Source organism: Meriones unguiculatus, chromosome X, assembly GCF_030254825.1.
Source record: "Meriones unguiculatus strain TT.TT164.6M chromosome X, Bangor_MerUng_6.1, whole genome shotgun sequence".
NCBI lineage: Eukaryota > Metazoa > Chordata > Mammalia > Rodentia > Muridae > Meriones > Meriones unguiculatus.
In genome coordinates, this window is record NC_083369.1 from 12,045,489 (window position 1) to 12,064,960 (window position 19,472).

General features: G+C 33.6%; 1 protein-coding gene across 1 annotated transcript in view; it reads left to right on the forward strand.

The window, feature by feature from the left end:
• The window catches only part of Brwd3 (bromodomain and WD repeat domain containing 3), a 102,938-nt gene that overhangs the window by 36,068 nt on the left and 47,398 nt on the right, over nucleotides 1-19,472 (forward strand). The window contains exons 10-18 of the mRNA XM_060375448.1: nucleotides 205-275; nucleotides 1,428-1,528; nucleotides 4,121-4,161; nucleotides 7,556-7,660; nucleotides 9,083-9,236; nucleotides 12,251-12,385; nucleotides 13,625-13,753; nucleotides 16,260-16,485; nucleotides 18,620-18,787. Coding sequence (XP_060231431.1) covers nucleotides 205-275; nucleotides 1,428-1,528; nucleotides 4,121-4,161; nucleotides 7,556-7,660; nucleotides 9,083-9,236; nucleotides 12,251-12,385; nucleotides 13,625-13,753; nucleotides 16,260-16,485; nucleotides 18,620-18,787 — 1,130 coding nt within the window. The remainder of the gene's footprint in view (nucleotides 1-204; nucleotides 276-1,427; nucleotides 1,529-4,120; nucleotides 4,162-7,555; nucleotides 7,661-9,082; nucleotides 9,237-12,250; nucleotides 12,386-13,624; nucleotides 13,754-16,259; nucleotides 16,486-18,619; nucleotides 18,788-19,472) is intronic.

The following is a 19,472-nucleotide window of genomic DNA, read 5'->3' on the forward strand; positions in this document are numbered from 1 at the left end:
ATTATTGTCAAATTGTGAAGTCATAAATTATATTTATATAGTTAAACACTTTTAACTACAAATATAATAGCCCTTATTGGCTTATTTTCTTTAGCTTTTTAAAAATAATATTGCTGCCAAGTATATCAGTATTTGTTAGTATGCTAAGATTTTTGCTTATCAGATGAGCCTGATAGTATTAAAAGCATGTACTTTATTCTTCAGAGATCGCCCAGTAAAATTTACTGAGAGATCCAGACCTGGAGTTCAGATATCTTGTTCATCTTTCAGTTCTGGTATGTATCAAAATTGAATGCTTTAGTACTCAATATTATCTGTGATTGATTTAATTTTTTTTTTTATGAAGAAAAAGTCTGTGTGCTTGGTTAAGCCTATCGAAGTTGTAAACCATATGTTAAGTTATACAAACCTATTTGACTAAGTTGTGCACAGTAATAATTTTCTTAATTTAATTTAATATTTTATATAATGCTAGTTTTTTATTTGGCAAACAATAAACAGTCTCCAACCCAAATACCCATTAGCCAAAGTACATAGTACCAAACTCTCCCCCATTTAATACAAAATTCCTAGCATGACTTTGCAGAAAGTATACATAGTTTCAGCTTCACATATAAGATGTTGTAAGATGATAAATAAATAATAAATAATCTTTGAGAAAAAATAATCTTTGAGTTTATCATAGTATTTTTATAAAAATATAGTTAATTCTTAGAAGCTTTGACTTGTCTAGTTTTTAATCAGTAAGCCAATGTTTAATGTATAATTAGTATATTTTTTTTAGGTAAAGGATAAGCTTGTCTTATCTATTTCTCTGTCTTATACAACACTTTAGATTTGGACCTAGGACCTTGAATGTGCTAGGGAAACAACCAGCCACTGAACTATATCCAGAGTCTTCTTTTTCACTTTTTATTTATTAATTTTTTAACCTTTTAAACTGGGAGGTCTTTAATTTCTAACATTTATTTATTTATTGTATATGTGTATATGTGCCTCTGTGTGTGCCATGGCACATTTGGGTAGGTCAGAGTACAACATTTTGGAGTCATTTTTCTCCCTCAACTATGTGGGTTTTGAGGATTGAAATGTCTCATTCTGCGCCCCCCCCCCCCTTTATTTTTGATGTAAGATCTCACTAAATTGTCCAGGCTGGCATTGTAGTCACTCTGAAGACCTGGCCAACTTTAAAATTTATTGTCTTTCAGCTTTAGCCTCCTCACCGGCTAGGATTATAGCTGTGTTTATTGGCACAACTCTCTTGTTTTTCTTGAATTTTATTTTTCTTTGAAGTATTAATATGACATTAGTATTTGTAAAACAACATTATGTTTCTTGAAGGCTTGACACTAATACAAACTAAAGAATTAATTACAACTAAAGGAGTGCCTTGATATTATATGTTTTGTTTTGTTTTAATCTTCCAGGTGGTATGTTCATTACAACAGGTAGCACTGACCATGTTATTAGAATATACTATTTGGGTTCTGAGATACCAGAGAAAATTGCTGAATTAGAATCACATACGGTAAGAGCAAAAAAAAAAAAAAGACACTTGTATTTATTGCATTATATTTTAATCTTCCTCTCTTATCTTTTCTTATCTGTACCAATCTTTAATATAGATGCATATTAAAACTTTTAGTTCAAGATACCTCTTTAGTAATGAACATAAATGTAAAATTCTGGAATTATTATGGTTTTAGTACACAAGGTGATCCCTGTTTGACTATACATAAAAGGTTTTGTATACTTAAAAGGCATTTTAAGTATATTCATAGGAAAAATGCTATTATGAATTGAGCCTTTTGATCTTTGTATGTTTTTCACAGTGTCTTCAAAGGTTCAATGAATCTAATCTTTTTCCTTAGGAATAGCAGTCTTCATTTATTTTTGTTACCAATGTTTTATTTATCATACAAAGTAATCAGATCAATGTCATTTTCATACATCGATCTTATACTTTGTTCTTACTGAAAAGCCATTCCTCCACCTCTCTTCCTTCTTTCAAGTTATCCCCTTTCTCTCTTTTGATTTAATTTTACATATACCCTGTTCTCCTCTCTTATTCCTCTTATACTCTTAAATTTCTTTCTCTTCTCTCATAGTATTCTACTTTCATATCACACAAATACATACATAAATACATGTATATATAAACAAGTATATATATAATATATATATATAAGTTTAGATTCTGTGTATGAGAGAAAATATATTTGACATTCTTTGCCTGCCTTACTTAGCTAAACCCAGTGATCTCCAGTTCCATCCAATTTCCTGTAAATGTCATGATTTCATTCTGCTTTATGAATAGAGAAAATCTCATATGTATGTACCAAATTTTCTTTACCCATTCATCTGCTGATGGACATATAGGATAGTTACACTTACTAGTTATTGTGAGTAATGCATCAACAAACACAAATGTCCAAGTAATCTCTGTGGTGGGTTGAATTTGAGTCATTTGTGTGAATAATACAAAAGAGTCATATCCATGGGTCATATGTTAGAACTACTTTTGAATTTTCAAGAAACCTCTATACTAGTTTTCATAGTGCCTCTAACACTTTACATTCCATCAGCAGTGTAGGGGTTGCTTTTTCTTCATATTCTGGCCATCATTTTTTAGTTTTCTGTGCCATAGTCATTTTGACTATTCTGAGGTGAGATAGAATCTTAATATAGTTTTAATTTGCATTTCCTTGGTGGCTAAGAATGTTGAGTACCTTTTAAAATATTTATTGACCATTTGCATTTCTCCCTTTGAGAACTGTCTGATTTTAGACATAAACAAATCCAGCTTGCTCTCACCTTGTTGCTTCATATTCTAGATGCCAAATATTGGAAGTTTATTTAATTTGTGCAGGAGAAAAGGTTAGAAATATTCAAAGTTCTCATTGTGAGACCACTGATGTAACACATCCATTTGAAGTTAGCATGCCAAGGAAATCCCCTCAACACTGTGTGTATAAGCACAGTTTAGTTCACAGAACACTGAGAGAAGAGGGAATGCATGAGTAGGAATGAATTAAGGGGGAACTGATGAAGAAAATTTGATTTGCAGTTTTATTTGCAGGGTCCCAGATAAGCACAAAGTATTATCAAGTGAAAAGTATTATCCCGTTGAAACCAGTGGTCTGCCACTTATGTTAGTTTTAGTTGTTAAAGTTGTATTATTTCTTCAGGACATCCAAAATTATGGCAACTGTCAGTGAGAATTCAGAACTTATCAGTAAATTCCATATTGATACCACAAAACAGTGTAAATTAGAAATATGTGGTATATAGGTAGTTTAAGAATTTTTAAAAATGAAAATCATTAAGTATGAATAATTTGTTACTGTTTTATTTAAAGTTCAAGGGTAGTTTGATAACTGGGTATTGTGAAAATGAGTATAGTGTATGAGGATATGTTTTAGTTTCATTTACAAAGAAAGCAGAAAGCATTAACAATTTCAGTTTGGTTTTAATGTCATCTTTGTATGAAAAATTAAATCATTGCATAAAAAGTATAGAATTCAGAATATTAGATGAATCCATTATAACATTTAAAAGAACATGTGGAAAATGGAAGTAAATAAGTAGTTTTATGAAGTTGTACAAATCAAACAATTGGGAAGCTTCGTTGAACTTAGTTTTCTTAGTTTTGGTTTTCGGAGATAGGGTTTCTCTGTGTAACCTTGGTGTCCTGAACTAGCTTTGTAGACCAGGCTCTCCTCCGACTCATAGTGAGCCACCTGCCTCTACCTCCCTGAGTGCTGGGATTATAGGCATGTTCCACCATGCCCGGCTTGAACTCAGTTGTTTTAAGGTGTTTTCTTCTATTACTATATTGTCTTAGGGAGGATTTATTCTAGTGGTACCTATTCAGAAGTATTCACCATTTGATATGATTTATAAGCAGATTTGTTTATGTCTAGTTTGTTTCAGAATACCACAAACTTATTTTGTACATTGTTTGAGGCTTCAGCAGTTTATCTTTTTAAGCGAAATGAGCTTTTAAAATAAGAATCATATTAAAATAGAATCTACTTTGTAAAGCTTTTGCATGTAAGTTTAGGGACACTTTATTTTTCACATAAGTTCATTTTAATCAAAAGTCTATTCTATATTTTAGGACAAAGTTGTTGCTGTTCAGTTCTGTAACAATGGAGACAGGTAATTATGGAGTACATACTTGTATAAAGATATATTTGACATTTTTTACTATTCCTTCCAAACCAAGCCGGTTGATATCCAGACATTGTCATCTCAAGAACCACACTTACAAATTATTTTTTAAATTTATATATTTATTTATTAAAATTTATTCACTTTGTATCCCCTCTGTAGCCCCCTCTCTCATCTTCTCCCAGTCCCGCCCATCCTCCCTCTTCTCCCCCTATGCCCTTTCCCTAGTCCACTGATAGGGAAGGAACTCCTTCCCTTCTATCTGACCCTAGCTTATCAGGACTCATCAAGGCTGGCTGCATCATCTTCCTCTGTGGCCTGGCAAAGCTGCACCCCCAAGGAGGAGGTGATTAAAGAACCAGCCACTGAGTTCATGTCAGAGACAGCCCCTGTGTCCCTTACTAAGGAACCCACTTGGAAACTGAGCAGCCAAGGGGTTTCTTTGAACAGAGGGTCTAGGTCTTCTCCATGCATGGTCCTTATATCAGTTGGAATATCAGTCTCTGCAGGAACCCCTGGGCCCAGGTATTTTTGCCTCTGTTGTTCTCCTTGTGGAGTTCCTGTCCCCTCCAGGTCTTTCTCTCTTCCCCTTCTTCCATAAGGATTCTGGCACTCTGCCCAAAGTGTGTCTATGAGTCTCAGTATCTCCTTCGATACCCTGGTGGGTAGAGTCTTTCAGGGGCCCTTTGTGGATGGTTCCTGTCCTGTTCCTTGTCTTCTTGTACTTTCGATGTCTATCCTGTTTGCCCTTCTGAGGATTAAGCATCTTCCCTAGAGTCCTCCTCTTTTCTAGGCTAAGCATTTGTTTTCATGTCATCTTTCTTAAAGTTTAGCTACTTAAGCTCAATTTACAGTCACTGCAGTCAGACCTAGAAATGAGTTTGTACCCTGACCCACCTCCTGTAGTTCTGGATATTCCTCATTGTACCCTAATAATTTCACTAACTGCCAAAGATTTGTTGTTTTAAGATGATCTTAGTTACTTGCATTGTTTGTCTAGTTTTAAAGATAAAGCTTAAAATATTTATTCATGGAGAAGGAGATTTTTTATATCGTCTTTGCCAGCAGAAGCAAGTTGTACTGATGCTCTCTCACAGGGAGAAAACGTTAGACAGAGTAGCTCAGAGTTTTTCTCACCTTAAAGACACTGTGCATGAAGCAGAAAAGAGCTACTTTAGTCACTGAGGTACAAATTCCAGGTCTGTCTTCCTTGATAACTTGCCTCTCTTTGAAAATTTTAACTTAGGTGTGACCATAGTCTATCTGCTCTTTGTCTTCCCGAGTTCTTTTGTTGTTGTTGTTTACTTTGCCTTTTCTGTTTTTGTTTACCACCTAAGTAAATCAATAATTGTATTGTTTGATTAGTATGCCTGACAAGTAAACATTTGTTCTATTCAGATTTTTTTTGTTGTTGTTAGCATTTCTGTTCTATTGCTTTGGAATAAATTTAAATACTAACCTGGCATTTCCAAACTCCGTACAACTTTGCTTAGACAACTACCTTCTTTTCTCATAAGAATTTGTACATTTTCCCTATTGCTTTATGCATTGTTCCTATTTCATAGTTTGATACTGTCTCATCCATTGCTTTGCTTATACTTTCTCTCACATCATTCCTATCCTTCTACCTTATTTTCTTATCCTTCCTACATGTCCTATCTCCCTTCTTTTCTCTTTTTTTTCCTACTCTTTCTCTGTGCCTTCCTTTCTCTCCCTCCTGAGTCTATCTTTTCTATGTCTCATGTGGTTTTTAAGGTTCACATTGTACTTGGAGCTTTTCCTGATGGCTCCAGATTTCCTATTTATTTTGACATCCTCTGAACGTTTGTATCACCAATCTCTACTGTCCATAAGATTCATCACCTATCTCTGTAAAGCCAGACATTATGAACAGATAGCTGAGAGCCCTCCAAAATATCTGACTCCAAAATGTAATAGTCTATGCTGGTCTAAAATTTTGTACAAAGTAGATCAAGTTAGCCTACATTTCTATCTATATGCCCATGTGACAACTCTGTGGTAACTTGTTTTATTTCTAAGTACTTTTGAACAGTGAATAGTTACAAAGATGTACTTTGACCATCTTTGTGAAATATAAAAGCAAATAATGGTGATCCACAGCTTATCTGTATTAAGAATTACAATACCTTAAAATAAAATTTAAGAATAATTTAACCATATTACTATTCGTAAAGGACTTTTAAATTTATTTCTGTCTATCTCTCTTCTCTCTGTCTTTCTCTCTCTCTCTCTCTGTGTGTGTGTGTGTGTGTGTGTGTGCGCGCGTGTGTGCGTGTGTGCGCGCGCGGGCGCATTAATCACCTGTATGTGGATCCCTGCATAGACGAGAATAAGGGCTTGGATCCTCCAGAGCTTCATTTACAAGTATATGTAGGCCACCTGACATAGGTGCTGAGAACCTATCCCAGGTCCTCTGGAAGAGCAGCAACTACGCTTAACTGCTGAGGCACCTCTCTGGGCTCCTACAAGTTATTTATATTTATTTTTTATTTTTAATTGTGTGTATTTAAATGTGTGTGTGTGTGCACTCAAGGATATGTGTCAACATATGTGTGGGTACGTAAGGAGCCTGGCCAGAAAGAGCAGATCCTCTGGAGCAAGAGTTAAAAAGAGATTATGAGCCACCTGCCATAGGTTCTGGGAATTGAACAGTACATGCTCTTAACCTTGATGCCATCTCTCTAGCACGTCTTTTTATTTTTAATTTTGTGTGTGTGTGTGTGTGTGTGTGTGTGTGTGTGTGTGTGTGTGTGTGTGTGTTTCAACATGGTATGTGAACCTGAGTGCAGTTGCCCATGGAGGAGATGAGATCATCTGCACTTGGAGTTACAGGCCTTCATGAACTACTGGACATGGGTGCTAGAAACTGAACTCCAGTCCTCTGCAAGAGCAGCCATGTTCTTTTTTGTTTGGTTGGTCTTTTGTTTGTTTTGCTGTTTTGAGACAGGGTTTTTCAGTGTAGTCTTGGCTGTCCTGGACTCACTTTGAAGACCAGGCTGGCCTCAAACTCATAGCTACCTGCCTCCCTGAGTTCTGAGATTAAAGGCATGCATCACCATGCCCAGCTGCATCATAAGCCAGCACTCATATTACTATTCTTTCCTACTAAAATTTTAATCTTCACATATACATTTTGTATAGATTAGTATCTTTTTTGGTGGCTATGTACCTGGAATAGGATTGCTGGGTCGAAAGATAACTTTATGTTTAGCATTTTAGGAACTGCCAAACTTTTTCCTAAAATTAGTGTCCTATTTTACATATCTCAGTAGTGTATGAAGGTAACTTATTTTATAATCAAGAAAATTTGATGAATTTTGGGAAAAAGTAACAAGGTTATTTTAACTTTTTTTTTTTCCAGCTTAAGATTTGTTAGTGGAAGTAGAGATGGAACAGCAAGAATATGGCAATATCAACAACAAGAATGGAAGGCTATAGTGCTAGATATGGCTACTAAAACGAGTGGGTAAGTTCAAGGCAGCCAAGGCTAAGCATAGAGAAAGGCTGTCTCAAAAAAACAAAACAAAATGAGTGGATAAAAATATATAATAGATATTTCAGGGGATCTTTCATGTTGTATCATCCTTTGCATTGAATATAATTTTTGTTTGAAATTAATTACTAGACATGAAAATTGCATTTTAGCAACTTAATTGTCTCTGAGGAACTGTTCCTTTACTATTGATTAACTAGAACATTGTGGATTTGTATGATATTGTGATCTATTGCGATGCTCTCATTGACTGTGTTTTGTTGATTCCCATGGAGTTATTTTCTGGCTTATTTTCATAGGTCATTTTTTACATCTATCTGTACTTGTATTTTAACAGTTATTTTTATTAAATACTACGAATCTATCTTTTACTCTAATTACTAAGGCCTCCCTTGTAGTTCATATTGTTGACATTTATACTCAGCATTCTATATGCGTTTAATCAGTATCTGCTTTCAGCAGCATAATGCTGATGAGAAGATATATTGGTGTCTTTGAGATAATTCAGGTTTTTCATGTTTGACCTTTAAATTGACTCTCTTATTAAACTAAACTGACTTTTATAGTCATAGACAGATATTGTTAATGTCAGCCATTTAAGTCAATAAATTTCCTGATACTTATTTTAGAAAGTCAATTAGTTCTTTCTTTAAAGTAATATTTAAGGTGATAATATGACCACTGTACATTTTTGCATTGCCTGGAAGCCAACATGATCATACTGTGAATTTTATGTTTTAAGATATAGAGTTATTTCTAATCTTCAATTTTTCATGTGTGCTTTCAAGTAACTATTGAATTAGCTTGGTTCCTATTGCTGTGATTAAACAGTCAAAAGCAACTTGGAGAGGAAAGGGCTTATTTTATTACAATTTCCAGGTCATACTCCATCACTAAAGAACTCTTGGCAAGAACCTGGAGGCGGGAATTGAAGCAGAAGCCATGGGGAACACTACATATTTAGGGTTGCTTTCCATAGCTTACTCAGCCTACTTTCTTCCCCAGGGCCACCTGTCCAGAAGCGGTACTGCTCATAGTGGGTGGGACCCTCCCACATCAATAGTTAGACAAGAAAATGCCATACAGTCTTATCTAATCTGATGGAGGCATTTTCCCAACTGAGGTACCCCTTCAACTGATGACTCTGGCTTGTATTCTATTGACAAAAAGCTAATCAGCAATCAGCACAACTATTTGTCTTCCATACTTTTTGCTTTCACTGGCATCACTTTATAGGTACTATTCTACAATGGGGTATAGCTTATTTTTTAATGAATACTCAGATTTTTTTATCTAATCATTTTCCATTTCCTAGAAAAATTGGTCATATTTGTTGTTTTGTGTTTACCTTTGTTAAATTATACAAGATATTAATACTTCACATTATTCCATTAGGAATAATTTGACATCTGCAGAAGACAAAGTCACTAAACTGAAGGTGACTATGGTGGCTTGGGATCGTTATGATACCACTGTTATAACCGCAGTGAACAATTTCCTTTTGAAAGTTTGGAATTCTGTCACAGGGCAGCTTCTTCATACTTTATCTGTAAGTATTATACTTTTTAATAGGAAAAGAAACTATTTAAGCTAATACAGTGGTATGTTGTAGGTCTAACACTTACGAGGCTGAGGTATGAAGATTATTTGAACCTAGGAGTCTGAGACCAATCTAGTCTATATAGAGAGACCTTGTCTGAAAAAAGATCTAAAGAGGTCTTTTTATTATTCTTTTTATTATTCCAGGAGAGAGATATTGAAGTTTTTCTTTCCTTTCTATGACTTATTAGTCTTTGGAGAATATTTTGGGGGTCCTTTGGTATATCTACTAGATAAAATTAACACATGATACATCACTGAAAGCAAGAATAATTTTTTAACATTACTTCTAAGGCTAGTATTTATCCATTTCTCGATGTTAATATGTCTTTAAGTGTACAATAATTTGTTTTTAGCAAAAGTTAAGATTTTTTTATCATTTTAGGGGTATATCCTACTTTTTCTTTCTTCAGTGGTCAGTTTATGTAAGAAGTAGGGGAAACAGCAGGAAATAGGTAAAAAGATAGTGCTTTTAATTTTTAAATATATTTCTCATAATAGAAGGTTGCTACATCTGTGGAAGTCATAGAATTCAGGTGTGCAGGGTTGTTTGTTGGTTCATCATGTTATGCGTTGGCCTTTCCTCCCCTCTGCTTTCATTATCCATTCATAAGCATTTTACTGAGACAAATCCGAGTGAATGTCATGGAGTTTGAGTGTAGTATTCAGTGGCACAGTTTAGACTAGAAACTTAACTCACTGTCTGCTTTACCTTGCTTTCATCCCTATTCAACTACTTGTGATAATCTTCAGCTCTGTTTATAATCATAGCACATAGGATGCTGAGGTGGACGACTGCCACAGGTTGGAGTCTAGGCTGAGATACATATTGAATACCAGGCTAACCTGGGCTACATATGAAAATCTTTCTCAACACCTGTCAAGTAGTCAATAAACCAAACCAAAAAAAATAACCTGTATTCTTTCTTTAAGTCTTTAATTGGAAGTGTTGGTTTGGATTAATATTCCAAACAACAAATATAAGGCATATACATAATATAATATCATTTTTTCTAGCAGCCAAAATTAAAAAGAAACTAATTTCACTAATATACTTAATATATCCAAACTACTATACTTTCTACTTGGAACTAAAGCAGGATTTGGTAATTAAACATTTTGCATTTACTTTTCATGCAATCTTCATACAAAACAGCTCCATTTGTACTACCTATATTTAAAATGCTTAATAGCCACATATGGCTAGTATCCAATGAGTTAGATAAGACACATCCATGTTTCTAAATTTACTGCTTTAAGGGTTTTAGCTGTAATTTAGTAGATGTATTTAAAATTCTATCTTCATAATTACTTTAAAGTTTTTTTGTTTTTTGTTTTTTGTTTTTTTTTTTAGTGACACTCTTACAGGTTGACTGTCTTTTTTCACTGAATTTTACTGACAAAATTAGTCTTTGAAACAGACAAAGCCATTTAATTTTCTTTTTCTGTCTTTATTTCATTCATTTATTCATTCATTCACTTTTTAAAAACTGAGATGAAGCGGAGTGGTGGTGGCGCATACTTTTAATCCCAGCGTTTGGGAAGCAGAGGAAGGTGAATCTCTGTGAGTTGGAAGCCAGCCTGGCCTGCAGAGTTCCGGGTCATCCAAAGCTACACAGAGAAACCCTGTCTCAAAAACTTAAAAAAAAAAAAGAAAAAGAGAAAAGAAGCTGAGATGAGTTTCATGTAGCACGGATTAGCCTTATACTTTATTTAGCCAGTGGTGACCATCAATTTCCTGTTCTTCCTGGCTTCTCTCAAGTGCTGGGATTATATTATATCCATGTGCCATCACATAGTTCTTTGCAGGGCATGTGATGCTAGAAAAGAACTCTACCAATTGGTTCAAACAGTTTATGTCAGGGTCTTAGTGGGGCGTGAAGCTCCTCCATTTGAACAATGCCTCCTGAGCATCTATTATGTAAAATTTTCTGGATTAGGCATTAGAATTCAATGAAAAATTAAACATTATTTCTCCTTGCAGTTTATTAAGAGAAAAAAAAACTTTTAATCAAATAGGAGCTGATTATGAAAAGTCTAAGATGTCCCTACCACTGTATACTTCTAATAGTGATCAGATGTGATCTGGGAGAGACTTTTTCCTGATGTACTCTTAAATAGTATATGTTATCATTTGAATTGTCAATATCAACTTATGCTTTATTGAATATTATTTTAGGAAATTGACATACTGCCTGTTAAGATGGTTCTTGACCAAAGGTCTTAGTTATAGAATAGAAAGCACATTTTTAGTAATCATAGGGAGGAATTTTGGTTGTCTTCAAGTTATTGATAGTACTTTCTTTAATGGAATTTTACCTGTTCATCTTTGCATTGTATATTTTGGGCCAGTCTACATTTAATATTTTTCTGAGGTAAGGTTGTCCTACATAGTTAGGACCTATTATCTTCCTACCTCAACCTATTGAGTTCTGAAACTACAGATACCAATGATAGAGAATGTTAAGTGGGAACCAATCAGGGTCTTCTATGCCAGTGGATGTTGGTGAAATATTCTGTTAAATTATCTTTTCTTCTTTCTCTGTCCTTCAACTTCTACTCGACTTTGAGACTCTATGTTATGTAGTTCCAAATGCCTTTGATTATCCTACATCCATGCTTTGACTGATGGAAGTACATATGCCATCGCACCCTGTTTATTGTATTTTCCATGGCTTTTAAAAAATATCAGTGAAGTCTTAGATCTCCAAATTACTTTTCAGTGGGTAATGATCATTAATCATCTTTCTGTGTCTTTTATCTGTGAATCAGGTTTATAAAATCAGTAGTTGTGCATTTAGGGACCTCTAACTAGAATAATTATGAAGTTTCCATGAGTGAATTCTATTCTATTGGTATGAATTAATTCATCTCAACAAGACTTGTAGTACTCAAGATCTTTTGAATAAATAAGCCAGATATCTGGTGTTGCTCTTACATTTTTAATGTTGATTTTCATCATAGGGACATGATGATGAAGTATTTGTACTAGAAGCACATCCATTTGATCAAAGGATCATACTTTCAGCAGGTCATGATGGGAACATTTTTATTTGGGATCTTGACCAAGGGACCAAAATTCGAAATTACTTTAATATGGTAAGACATTTGTGTATATAAAATTCATATTAAATCTTACTTTGCTTTTTTGATAAATCAGTAGCCTAGGATAAAGAAACAGTTTGTCATCTTACATTTAAGTCAGTGAAATAATTCAGAGGTAGACCTTTCACCATGGCTCATTAGCATGGTGTTGGCATTTTTCAAATTCTGAAATCTACATCCAAATTCTTTCAATCAAATTCCTTACAGTTGGATTAAAAATGTAAACTGAAATGCCAAAAGATCAATGTTTTCACTATTACTGATTAAATATAATTGATGTTATAATTTCAATCTATAATTAGAGAAATACATGTATCTGTCTCTGGTGTACACTTAACTATGTGAGTTTCATAGTCAAATTTATTGGAAAATATAGTTTAGTATATATACGTGTTTTGTTTTTGTTGCTGTTGGAGGAGACAGCGTCTCATGTAGCCCAAGTAGGCCTCAAACTCTCAGCATTGCCATTGATGACCTTTAACTCCTGATCCTTCTGCACTGCCTCTTGAGTGCTCGGTTTACATGTGTGTTGTGCACTGCTATACCTGGCTGTGGTTTCTTTTATTTGTTTTTTTTTTTTTTTTGGACAGAATATTGTCTATTAATATAGATGATCATAATATAAATCTAATACAAACCATATAAAACATGGAGTGCTTGTCATTTCTGTCAGTAAACCCCCATTCTTTCATAATGAACATACTCATATCCTTTCCATAAGAATTGTTCAGACTAAACAATGCTAAACTGTGGATGGGCCTTTGAGCTCACTTCTACAGACTTTACATAGATCCTGATCATTAATAATACCATGCCATTTGTTAGTTGATTATTGGTACTGTTTAATTTTAAGATAGTTATTTAACTGCTTAATTGTCTGCAGCTTAAGATATAAAAATAACTTCATTTTGCTGAATAGCACCTTTGTCAATTTGGTTGCATGCAGATCCTTTTAACTCCTCATTCATCCATTTAATATTTCATAAGCTTTTATGTTAGGTCCAGTTGTTCTTGCATCCACCATAATTTTATTTTCCATAATTATCTGTCAGAGATTTATTGTTTACTCTAGGGTTCTGTCTGCAGAAACCAGAGAGTACATTGAAATGTTGATTCATCACAGAATCCAAGGGACTAGGCAGGAAATATTAACATAGATAGATAATATTGCCTGCTTAAAATATGAGAAGGACTATTAATTACTATGACTTAAAAGACTCCTCTGAATTTCAGATTGAAGGCCAAGGTCATGGGGCAGTGTTTGATTGTAAATTTTCACCAGATGGAAACCATTTTGCCTGCACAGATTCTCATGGGCATTTGTTGTTGTTTGGTTTTGGATGCAGTAAATACTACGAAAAGGTTAGTACACATAAATTTGTTGCAGGTAATAATTTATGGTTGTACATTTAGAATTAAATGTTTTCATTGTATGTATTCATGAAACATGGTATTGTATTGCATAAGGAGATTTTCATACAAGGATATATTGTATATTATATTGAGCATATACTCGTTTCTTCCCTTTTCTTTCCCCAATTAGGAGATAGTTTCACTTCTTCATTTATATTATATATATATATAAATATAATATATAATATATAATATATATAAAATATAATATATATATATGAAACCTAAGGCCCATATATGAGAGAAAACATTTTTCTTCATTGCTTTAAGGCTTTCAGTGTATAATTTTTTTACTTCCTTGGTTAGGTTTATTACAAGGTATTTTAGGTTTTTTTTTCTTTTTTTTTTTAAGGCTGTTATGAGTGGGATTGTTTTCTTGATTTCTTCTTCAGTGTGCTTGTCATTGGTGTAAAGAAAGGCTGATTTTTTTACATTAATTTTATATTCTACCTCTTTTCTGAAAATATCAGCCCTAGAGTTTTTATGCAGAAATCTTTTTTTTTTTAATTAGACTTACTTATTTTGTGTGTGTGGGTGTTTTCCTTGCTTGTATGTATGTGTACCATATGCCTGCCTGGTGCCCTTAGAAGTCAGAAAGAGGAGCCCTTGGAACTGCAGTTACAAATGGTTGTGAACCAATTTGCAGGAGCTGGGAATTGAACCCAGGTCTTCTGCAAGAGCAACAGGTGTTCTTAAATGCTGAAACATCTCTGCCAACCCCATGTTGTTAAGTCTTTAGAGTCTGTTATGTATACAGTCATATTATCTGAAAATAAAGACACTTCAGTTTCTTCATTTCTTGTTTGTATCACTTTTGTATCTGTCTCTCGTCTTAGTCTTCTAAAACATCAGGCACTGTATTGAGTAAAACTGAAGAAAATAGGTCTGCTTCTGGATATTACTGACAGTACTTATAGATATCCTTTATTATGTTGAGATTTTTTTTAATTTTTTTCATATGTTTTGTGAGTATGAGTGTTTTGTTTGCATATATGTCTGTATATCACATGAATGCCTGGTACCAGTGGGACCAGAAAAAGGTATCAGATCTCCTGGAACTGGAGACACAAATGTATCTCCATGTAATCCACCATGTGGGTGGGTTATTGAACCTTAGTCCTTTGGGAAAACAATCAGTGCTTAACTGCTGAACCACCTCTCTACCCCATATTTCTTTTTTAAAAAGATTTTATTTTTATTTGTATATTTGTGTGTGGAGGATATGTTCTCATGAATGCAGTGCCTGTGCAAAGTAGAAGAGGGTGCTGGATCTCCCTGGAGCTAAAGTTGCTGGCAGTTGTGAACTGTCTGATGAGCGTTCTGGGAAATGGACTTGGGTTCTTTGGAAGAGAAGTGTGCACTGTGCCATTTCTCCAGCCCCATGATATGCTGCTTCTGTTCTTAGTTTCTTCAAGGCTTTTTGTCATAGTAAGAATTGTAAAAAACCTTCCAGAATTAAATGAGATGATCATAAAATTTCTGTCCTTGAGCCTACTTATATGTATTATTTATTTATTTATTTATTTATTTATTTATTTATATTGAGTCATCTCTTCTAATTTGAAGCCAATTTGACCATGCTGAGTGATGTTTTTTTATGTGTTCTTGAATTTGGTTTGCAAGTATCTTATATATTAGTCTGTAATGGCTTTATAAATAGAGTTTGGTAGCATTCTTTTGTTTTCCTATTTTATGTAATTGCCTGAGAAGCATTGTTGTTAATCCTTTAATGGTCTGGTAGAATTCAAAAGGTTTGTTTTTTTGCTTTTTATTTTCTTTTTTTTCTTTTAACTTAGTAGATTTTATTTTCTGATTGTCTCAGTCTTGTTGCTTGTTATAGATCTGCTTAAATTGTTTAACTTGTTTTGGTTTAACTTTGTTAGGTCATGTGTATAGGCCTCCATCCACATCTTAGTTTTTGTGCTAAATAGCTGGCATCAAACTTATTGCAACCTTCTGCTTGTCTCCCAAGTGCTGAGATTAAAGGAATGCTGTACCACACCCAACTAGTTCTTTGTATTTTATTAGCTATGAGTCTGGGGTAGATTGTGGAATCTTATACTGGGAAGAGACTTCACCATAATTGAGGTCAGGTCAATACTAGTATTAACCTTTAATGTTGTTGATTTGGTTGATATTTATCTTTCACCATGCATATTATACTTCATTTACTCTTCTTGAATAAAAATAAACTCCTAGGTTTGTGTGTTTGTTGTAATTCAAATCAAAATATTCAGTTTCTGATAGATTGTTACCTTACTCATCGTAATTAGGAAAATATAATATGCAATCTCCAAAATAATGCAAATCATAGAATTTTATAGACAAGAAATCTGCTAGCTATGTCATTGGAGAAAATTGTCTCATTCGAAATATATGTGCTATAAGAATGAAAATAAGAACCCAGACATTACATTCTCTGGTATTAACCACTAACAAAATATCTGTCACAAAGATTCCAGATCAGATGTTCTTCCACACTGATTATCGACCACTTATCAGAGATGCCAATAACTATGTATTGGATGAGCAAACTCAACAAGCTCCTCACCTCATGCCTCCCCCATTCTTGGTGGATGTCGACGGAAATCCTCATCCTACAAAATTTCAGCGACTGGTACCAGGACGGGAAAATTGTAAAGATGAACAGCTTATTCCACAGTTGGGATATGTGGCTAATGGTATGCAATCTCCTAAAGCCGATTTAAAACATTACAGATGTATACTTCTCACTGAATTCTGGAATAGATTTTAACATGCATTCTGTACTATTTCTATTAATTTTTCCTTGGGTATTTCAGCTTATCAGAGTAGTTTTTTCATTGTTTAGCTCTGCTGTGCACAAGTAAGAGGTTTAAGACAAATAGCAAAATGCCCAAAAGATAATTTGTTCACCTACCACAGTAGGAAACCATTACCATATGTATGATGTTTTTCGTCAGGGTGATTTCTGATAATGATTAAGCTTACTTTGTTATATTAAGCTTTCGTAATTAGTTAAATTATATTGATTATAGTATTGATAGTTCATTTTGGAAGCTCCCAGTTAATGACCCCAAGAGAAGGAGCCTGGTCTCGTTAGATAGATGTTTAGCTGTATAGACTGTCTTTTCTACTTCCTTTTCCATAGAATACCTTTTTATCAGTTTGATACTTAAAAATTTTCATTTAATTGTAGAAGAGTAAGTTTCATATTTGCAAGTAAAATTTCATTTCCTCCTTTAATTTTTCTTTTTCTCTTTCTTTCTTTCTTTCTTTCTTTCTTTCTTTCCTTCTTTCTTTCTTTCCTTCTTTCTTTCTTTCCTTTCTTTCCTTCTTTCTTTCCTTCTTTCCTTCTTTCTTTCTTTCTTTCCTTCTTTCTTTCTTTCCTTCTTTCTTTCTTTCTTTCTTTCTTTCTTTCTTTCTTTCCTTCCTTCCTTCCTTCCTTCCTTCTTTCCTTCTTTCTTTCCTTCCTTCCTTCCTTCTTTCCTTCTTTCCTTCCTTCCTTCCTTCCTTCCTTCCTTCTTTCCTTCCTTCCTTCCTTCCTTCCTTCCTTCCTTCCTTCCTTCCTTCTTTCCTTCCTTCTTTCCTTCCTTCCTTCCTTCCTTCCTTCTTTCCTTCCTTCCTTCCTTCCTTCCTTCTTTCCTTCCTTCCTTCCTTCCTTCCTTCCTTCCTCCTTCCTTCCTTCCTTCCTTCCTTCCTTCCTTCCTTCCTTCCTTCCTTCCTTTCTTTCTTTCACAGGATCTCACTACGTAATCTGGGGTAGCTGGGAATTTTCATTTCTCCTGTCATACTTAGCCTTCTTACTGTTGAGATTACAGGCATGTGCCATCATACCTGGCTTTTGAATTTTTTTCTTTGCTAGGAAAGTAAGGCTTTTATAGAATAAATTGAAGTAAAAAGTTATAGAGAAATGAAATAGCATTGGTTCCTCTGATTTAATATTTATTAACCAAAGAAAAAATATAAATAATAAACTATCCAACTGAAACTATCTAAATAAAAACTTAAAATTTAGCCTACTTAATTTCTTATAAGAAGTGCTTTATTACTCTGTCAAATAGCATTTGAACTAATTACAAGACAAGACAAAAATTGACATCATGCATTTAAGAAAGATAAAAGTTAAACGTTTTCTCTCAGAAGTATATGTTAAATTTGAGTTTATCATAAAGTTAATTTTCTGCTTGTTAAAACACTGTATATAAAGAAGGAAAAATATTTATTTATTTAAGAGACCATACTTGTAACTTATTTCAGAATGAAAAATTTCATAAAAGAAAGACACCGAACATTTTAGGTTAACTGTGCCCAAGCTTGTTTATACAGTACTTAAGCCAAACTTAGTGGTTTCTACCTGTAATCCCAACACTCAGAAGGCTGGGGCAGGATTGCCATTACGAGCTCAAGGCCATGCAGGACTATATAATGAATTCCAGGCCAAGCTGGGTTACAGTGTAAGATCCAATATTCAAATCTCTAATTCGTGATTTTGTCCTTAGAATATAATACATAGAAAATTTATTTTTAAAATGGATTATTTAACTTGACCATTATAGTTATTCCTTAATATGACTTGATATTAATGTCTCATTTAGGACTATTGGTTAAATAAAATGCAATTGCTAAATCATTACATATTTTTTAATTCCCATAAAATATTTCATTTATACTTTATTTCCATATTAAATTATTTGTAATTGCTACTCTTACAATTTATGAGTTTACTTTTAAGAAACTTATAAATTTAAGATTAAGCTTAATTTTTTTTTACCATATTAAGGTATAATAAAATGTAATCTATATTTCTGACTTTTTATCTTTGGTCTCATAAAGGTGATGGTGAGGTAGTAGAACAGGTAATTGGACAGCAAACCAATGACGAAGAAGAAAGCATTCTTGATGGGATAATCAGGGAGTTACAAAGAGAACAAGATCTCAGACTAATTAATGAAGGAGATGTTCCACATTTTCCAATTAATAGATCATATTCTGTTAATGGTGGTAAGTACTTACACATTTGTGGAAAATATAAAAGCATATTTCAGTTACATTACTTATACCAAGTTACTACATGTGAAAATATTTATCAATGCAAACTGTTTTATTAATTTATACTTACAAAATCATTTATAAATAAAAAATGTAGGTGGTGTATTTAAATACAGTATTCCTCCTTACTCAGTTTATTTGAAATTTTTTGTTTCTTGGAATAAGTCCTGTTTGTTGGGGGACCCAATTTATGAAATTTTTAAACTTAAATCATCTTAGGTTTAGAAAATACCATTTGATAATTGCCCTACTTTGTAGAAAGGAAAGCAACATATCATCCATCTCTTGAATGGATGAAAATAGGCTAGTAGACAAAAGTCTGGCAACCTCTTAGGTAATACAAATAAAACTCTAGCATAGACTTAAACAACAGTTTGATCTTAATAGCTGGAGAAGTTACTATATGATTAAATACTTTACTTAATAATGATTTTTCTTTAAAAGAATTTTCCATTTTACTTTGTATGGACGTGTCTATATGTCTATATGTGTTTCTCCATGGGCTAGAACTCAGGTCACCAGGCTTATAAACAAACACCATTATTACCTGCTTAGCCTTTTTGCCACATGCAAAACAAATGTTATTATCTATTGTACATCTTCCTTCCCTTCCACATTTCATGAAATGTGCTTATGT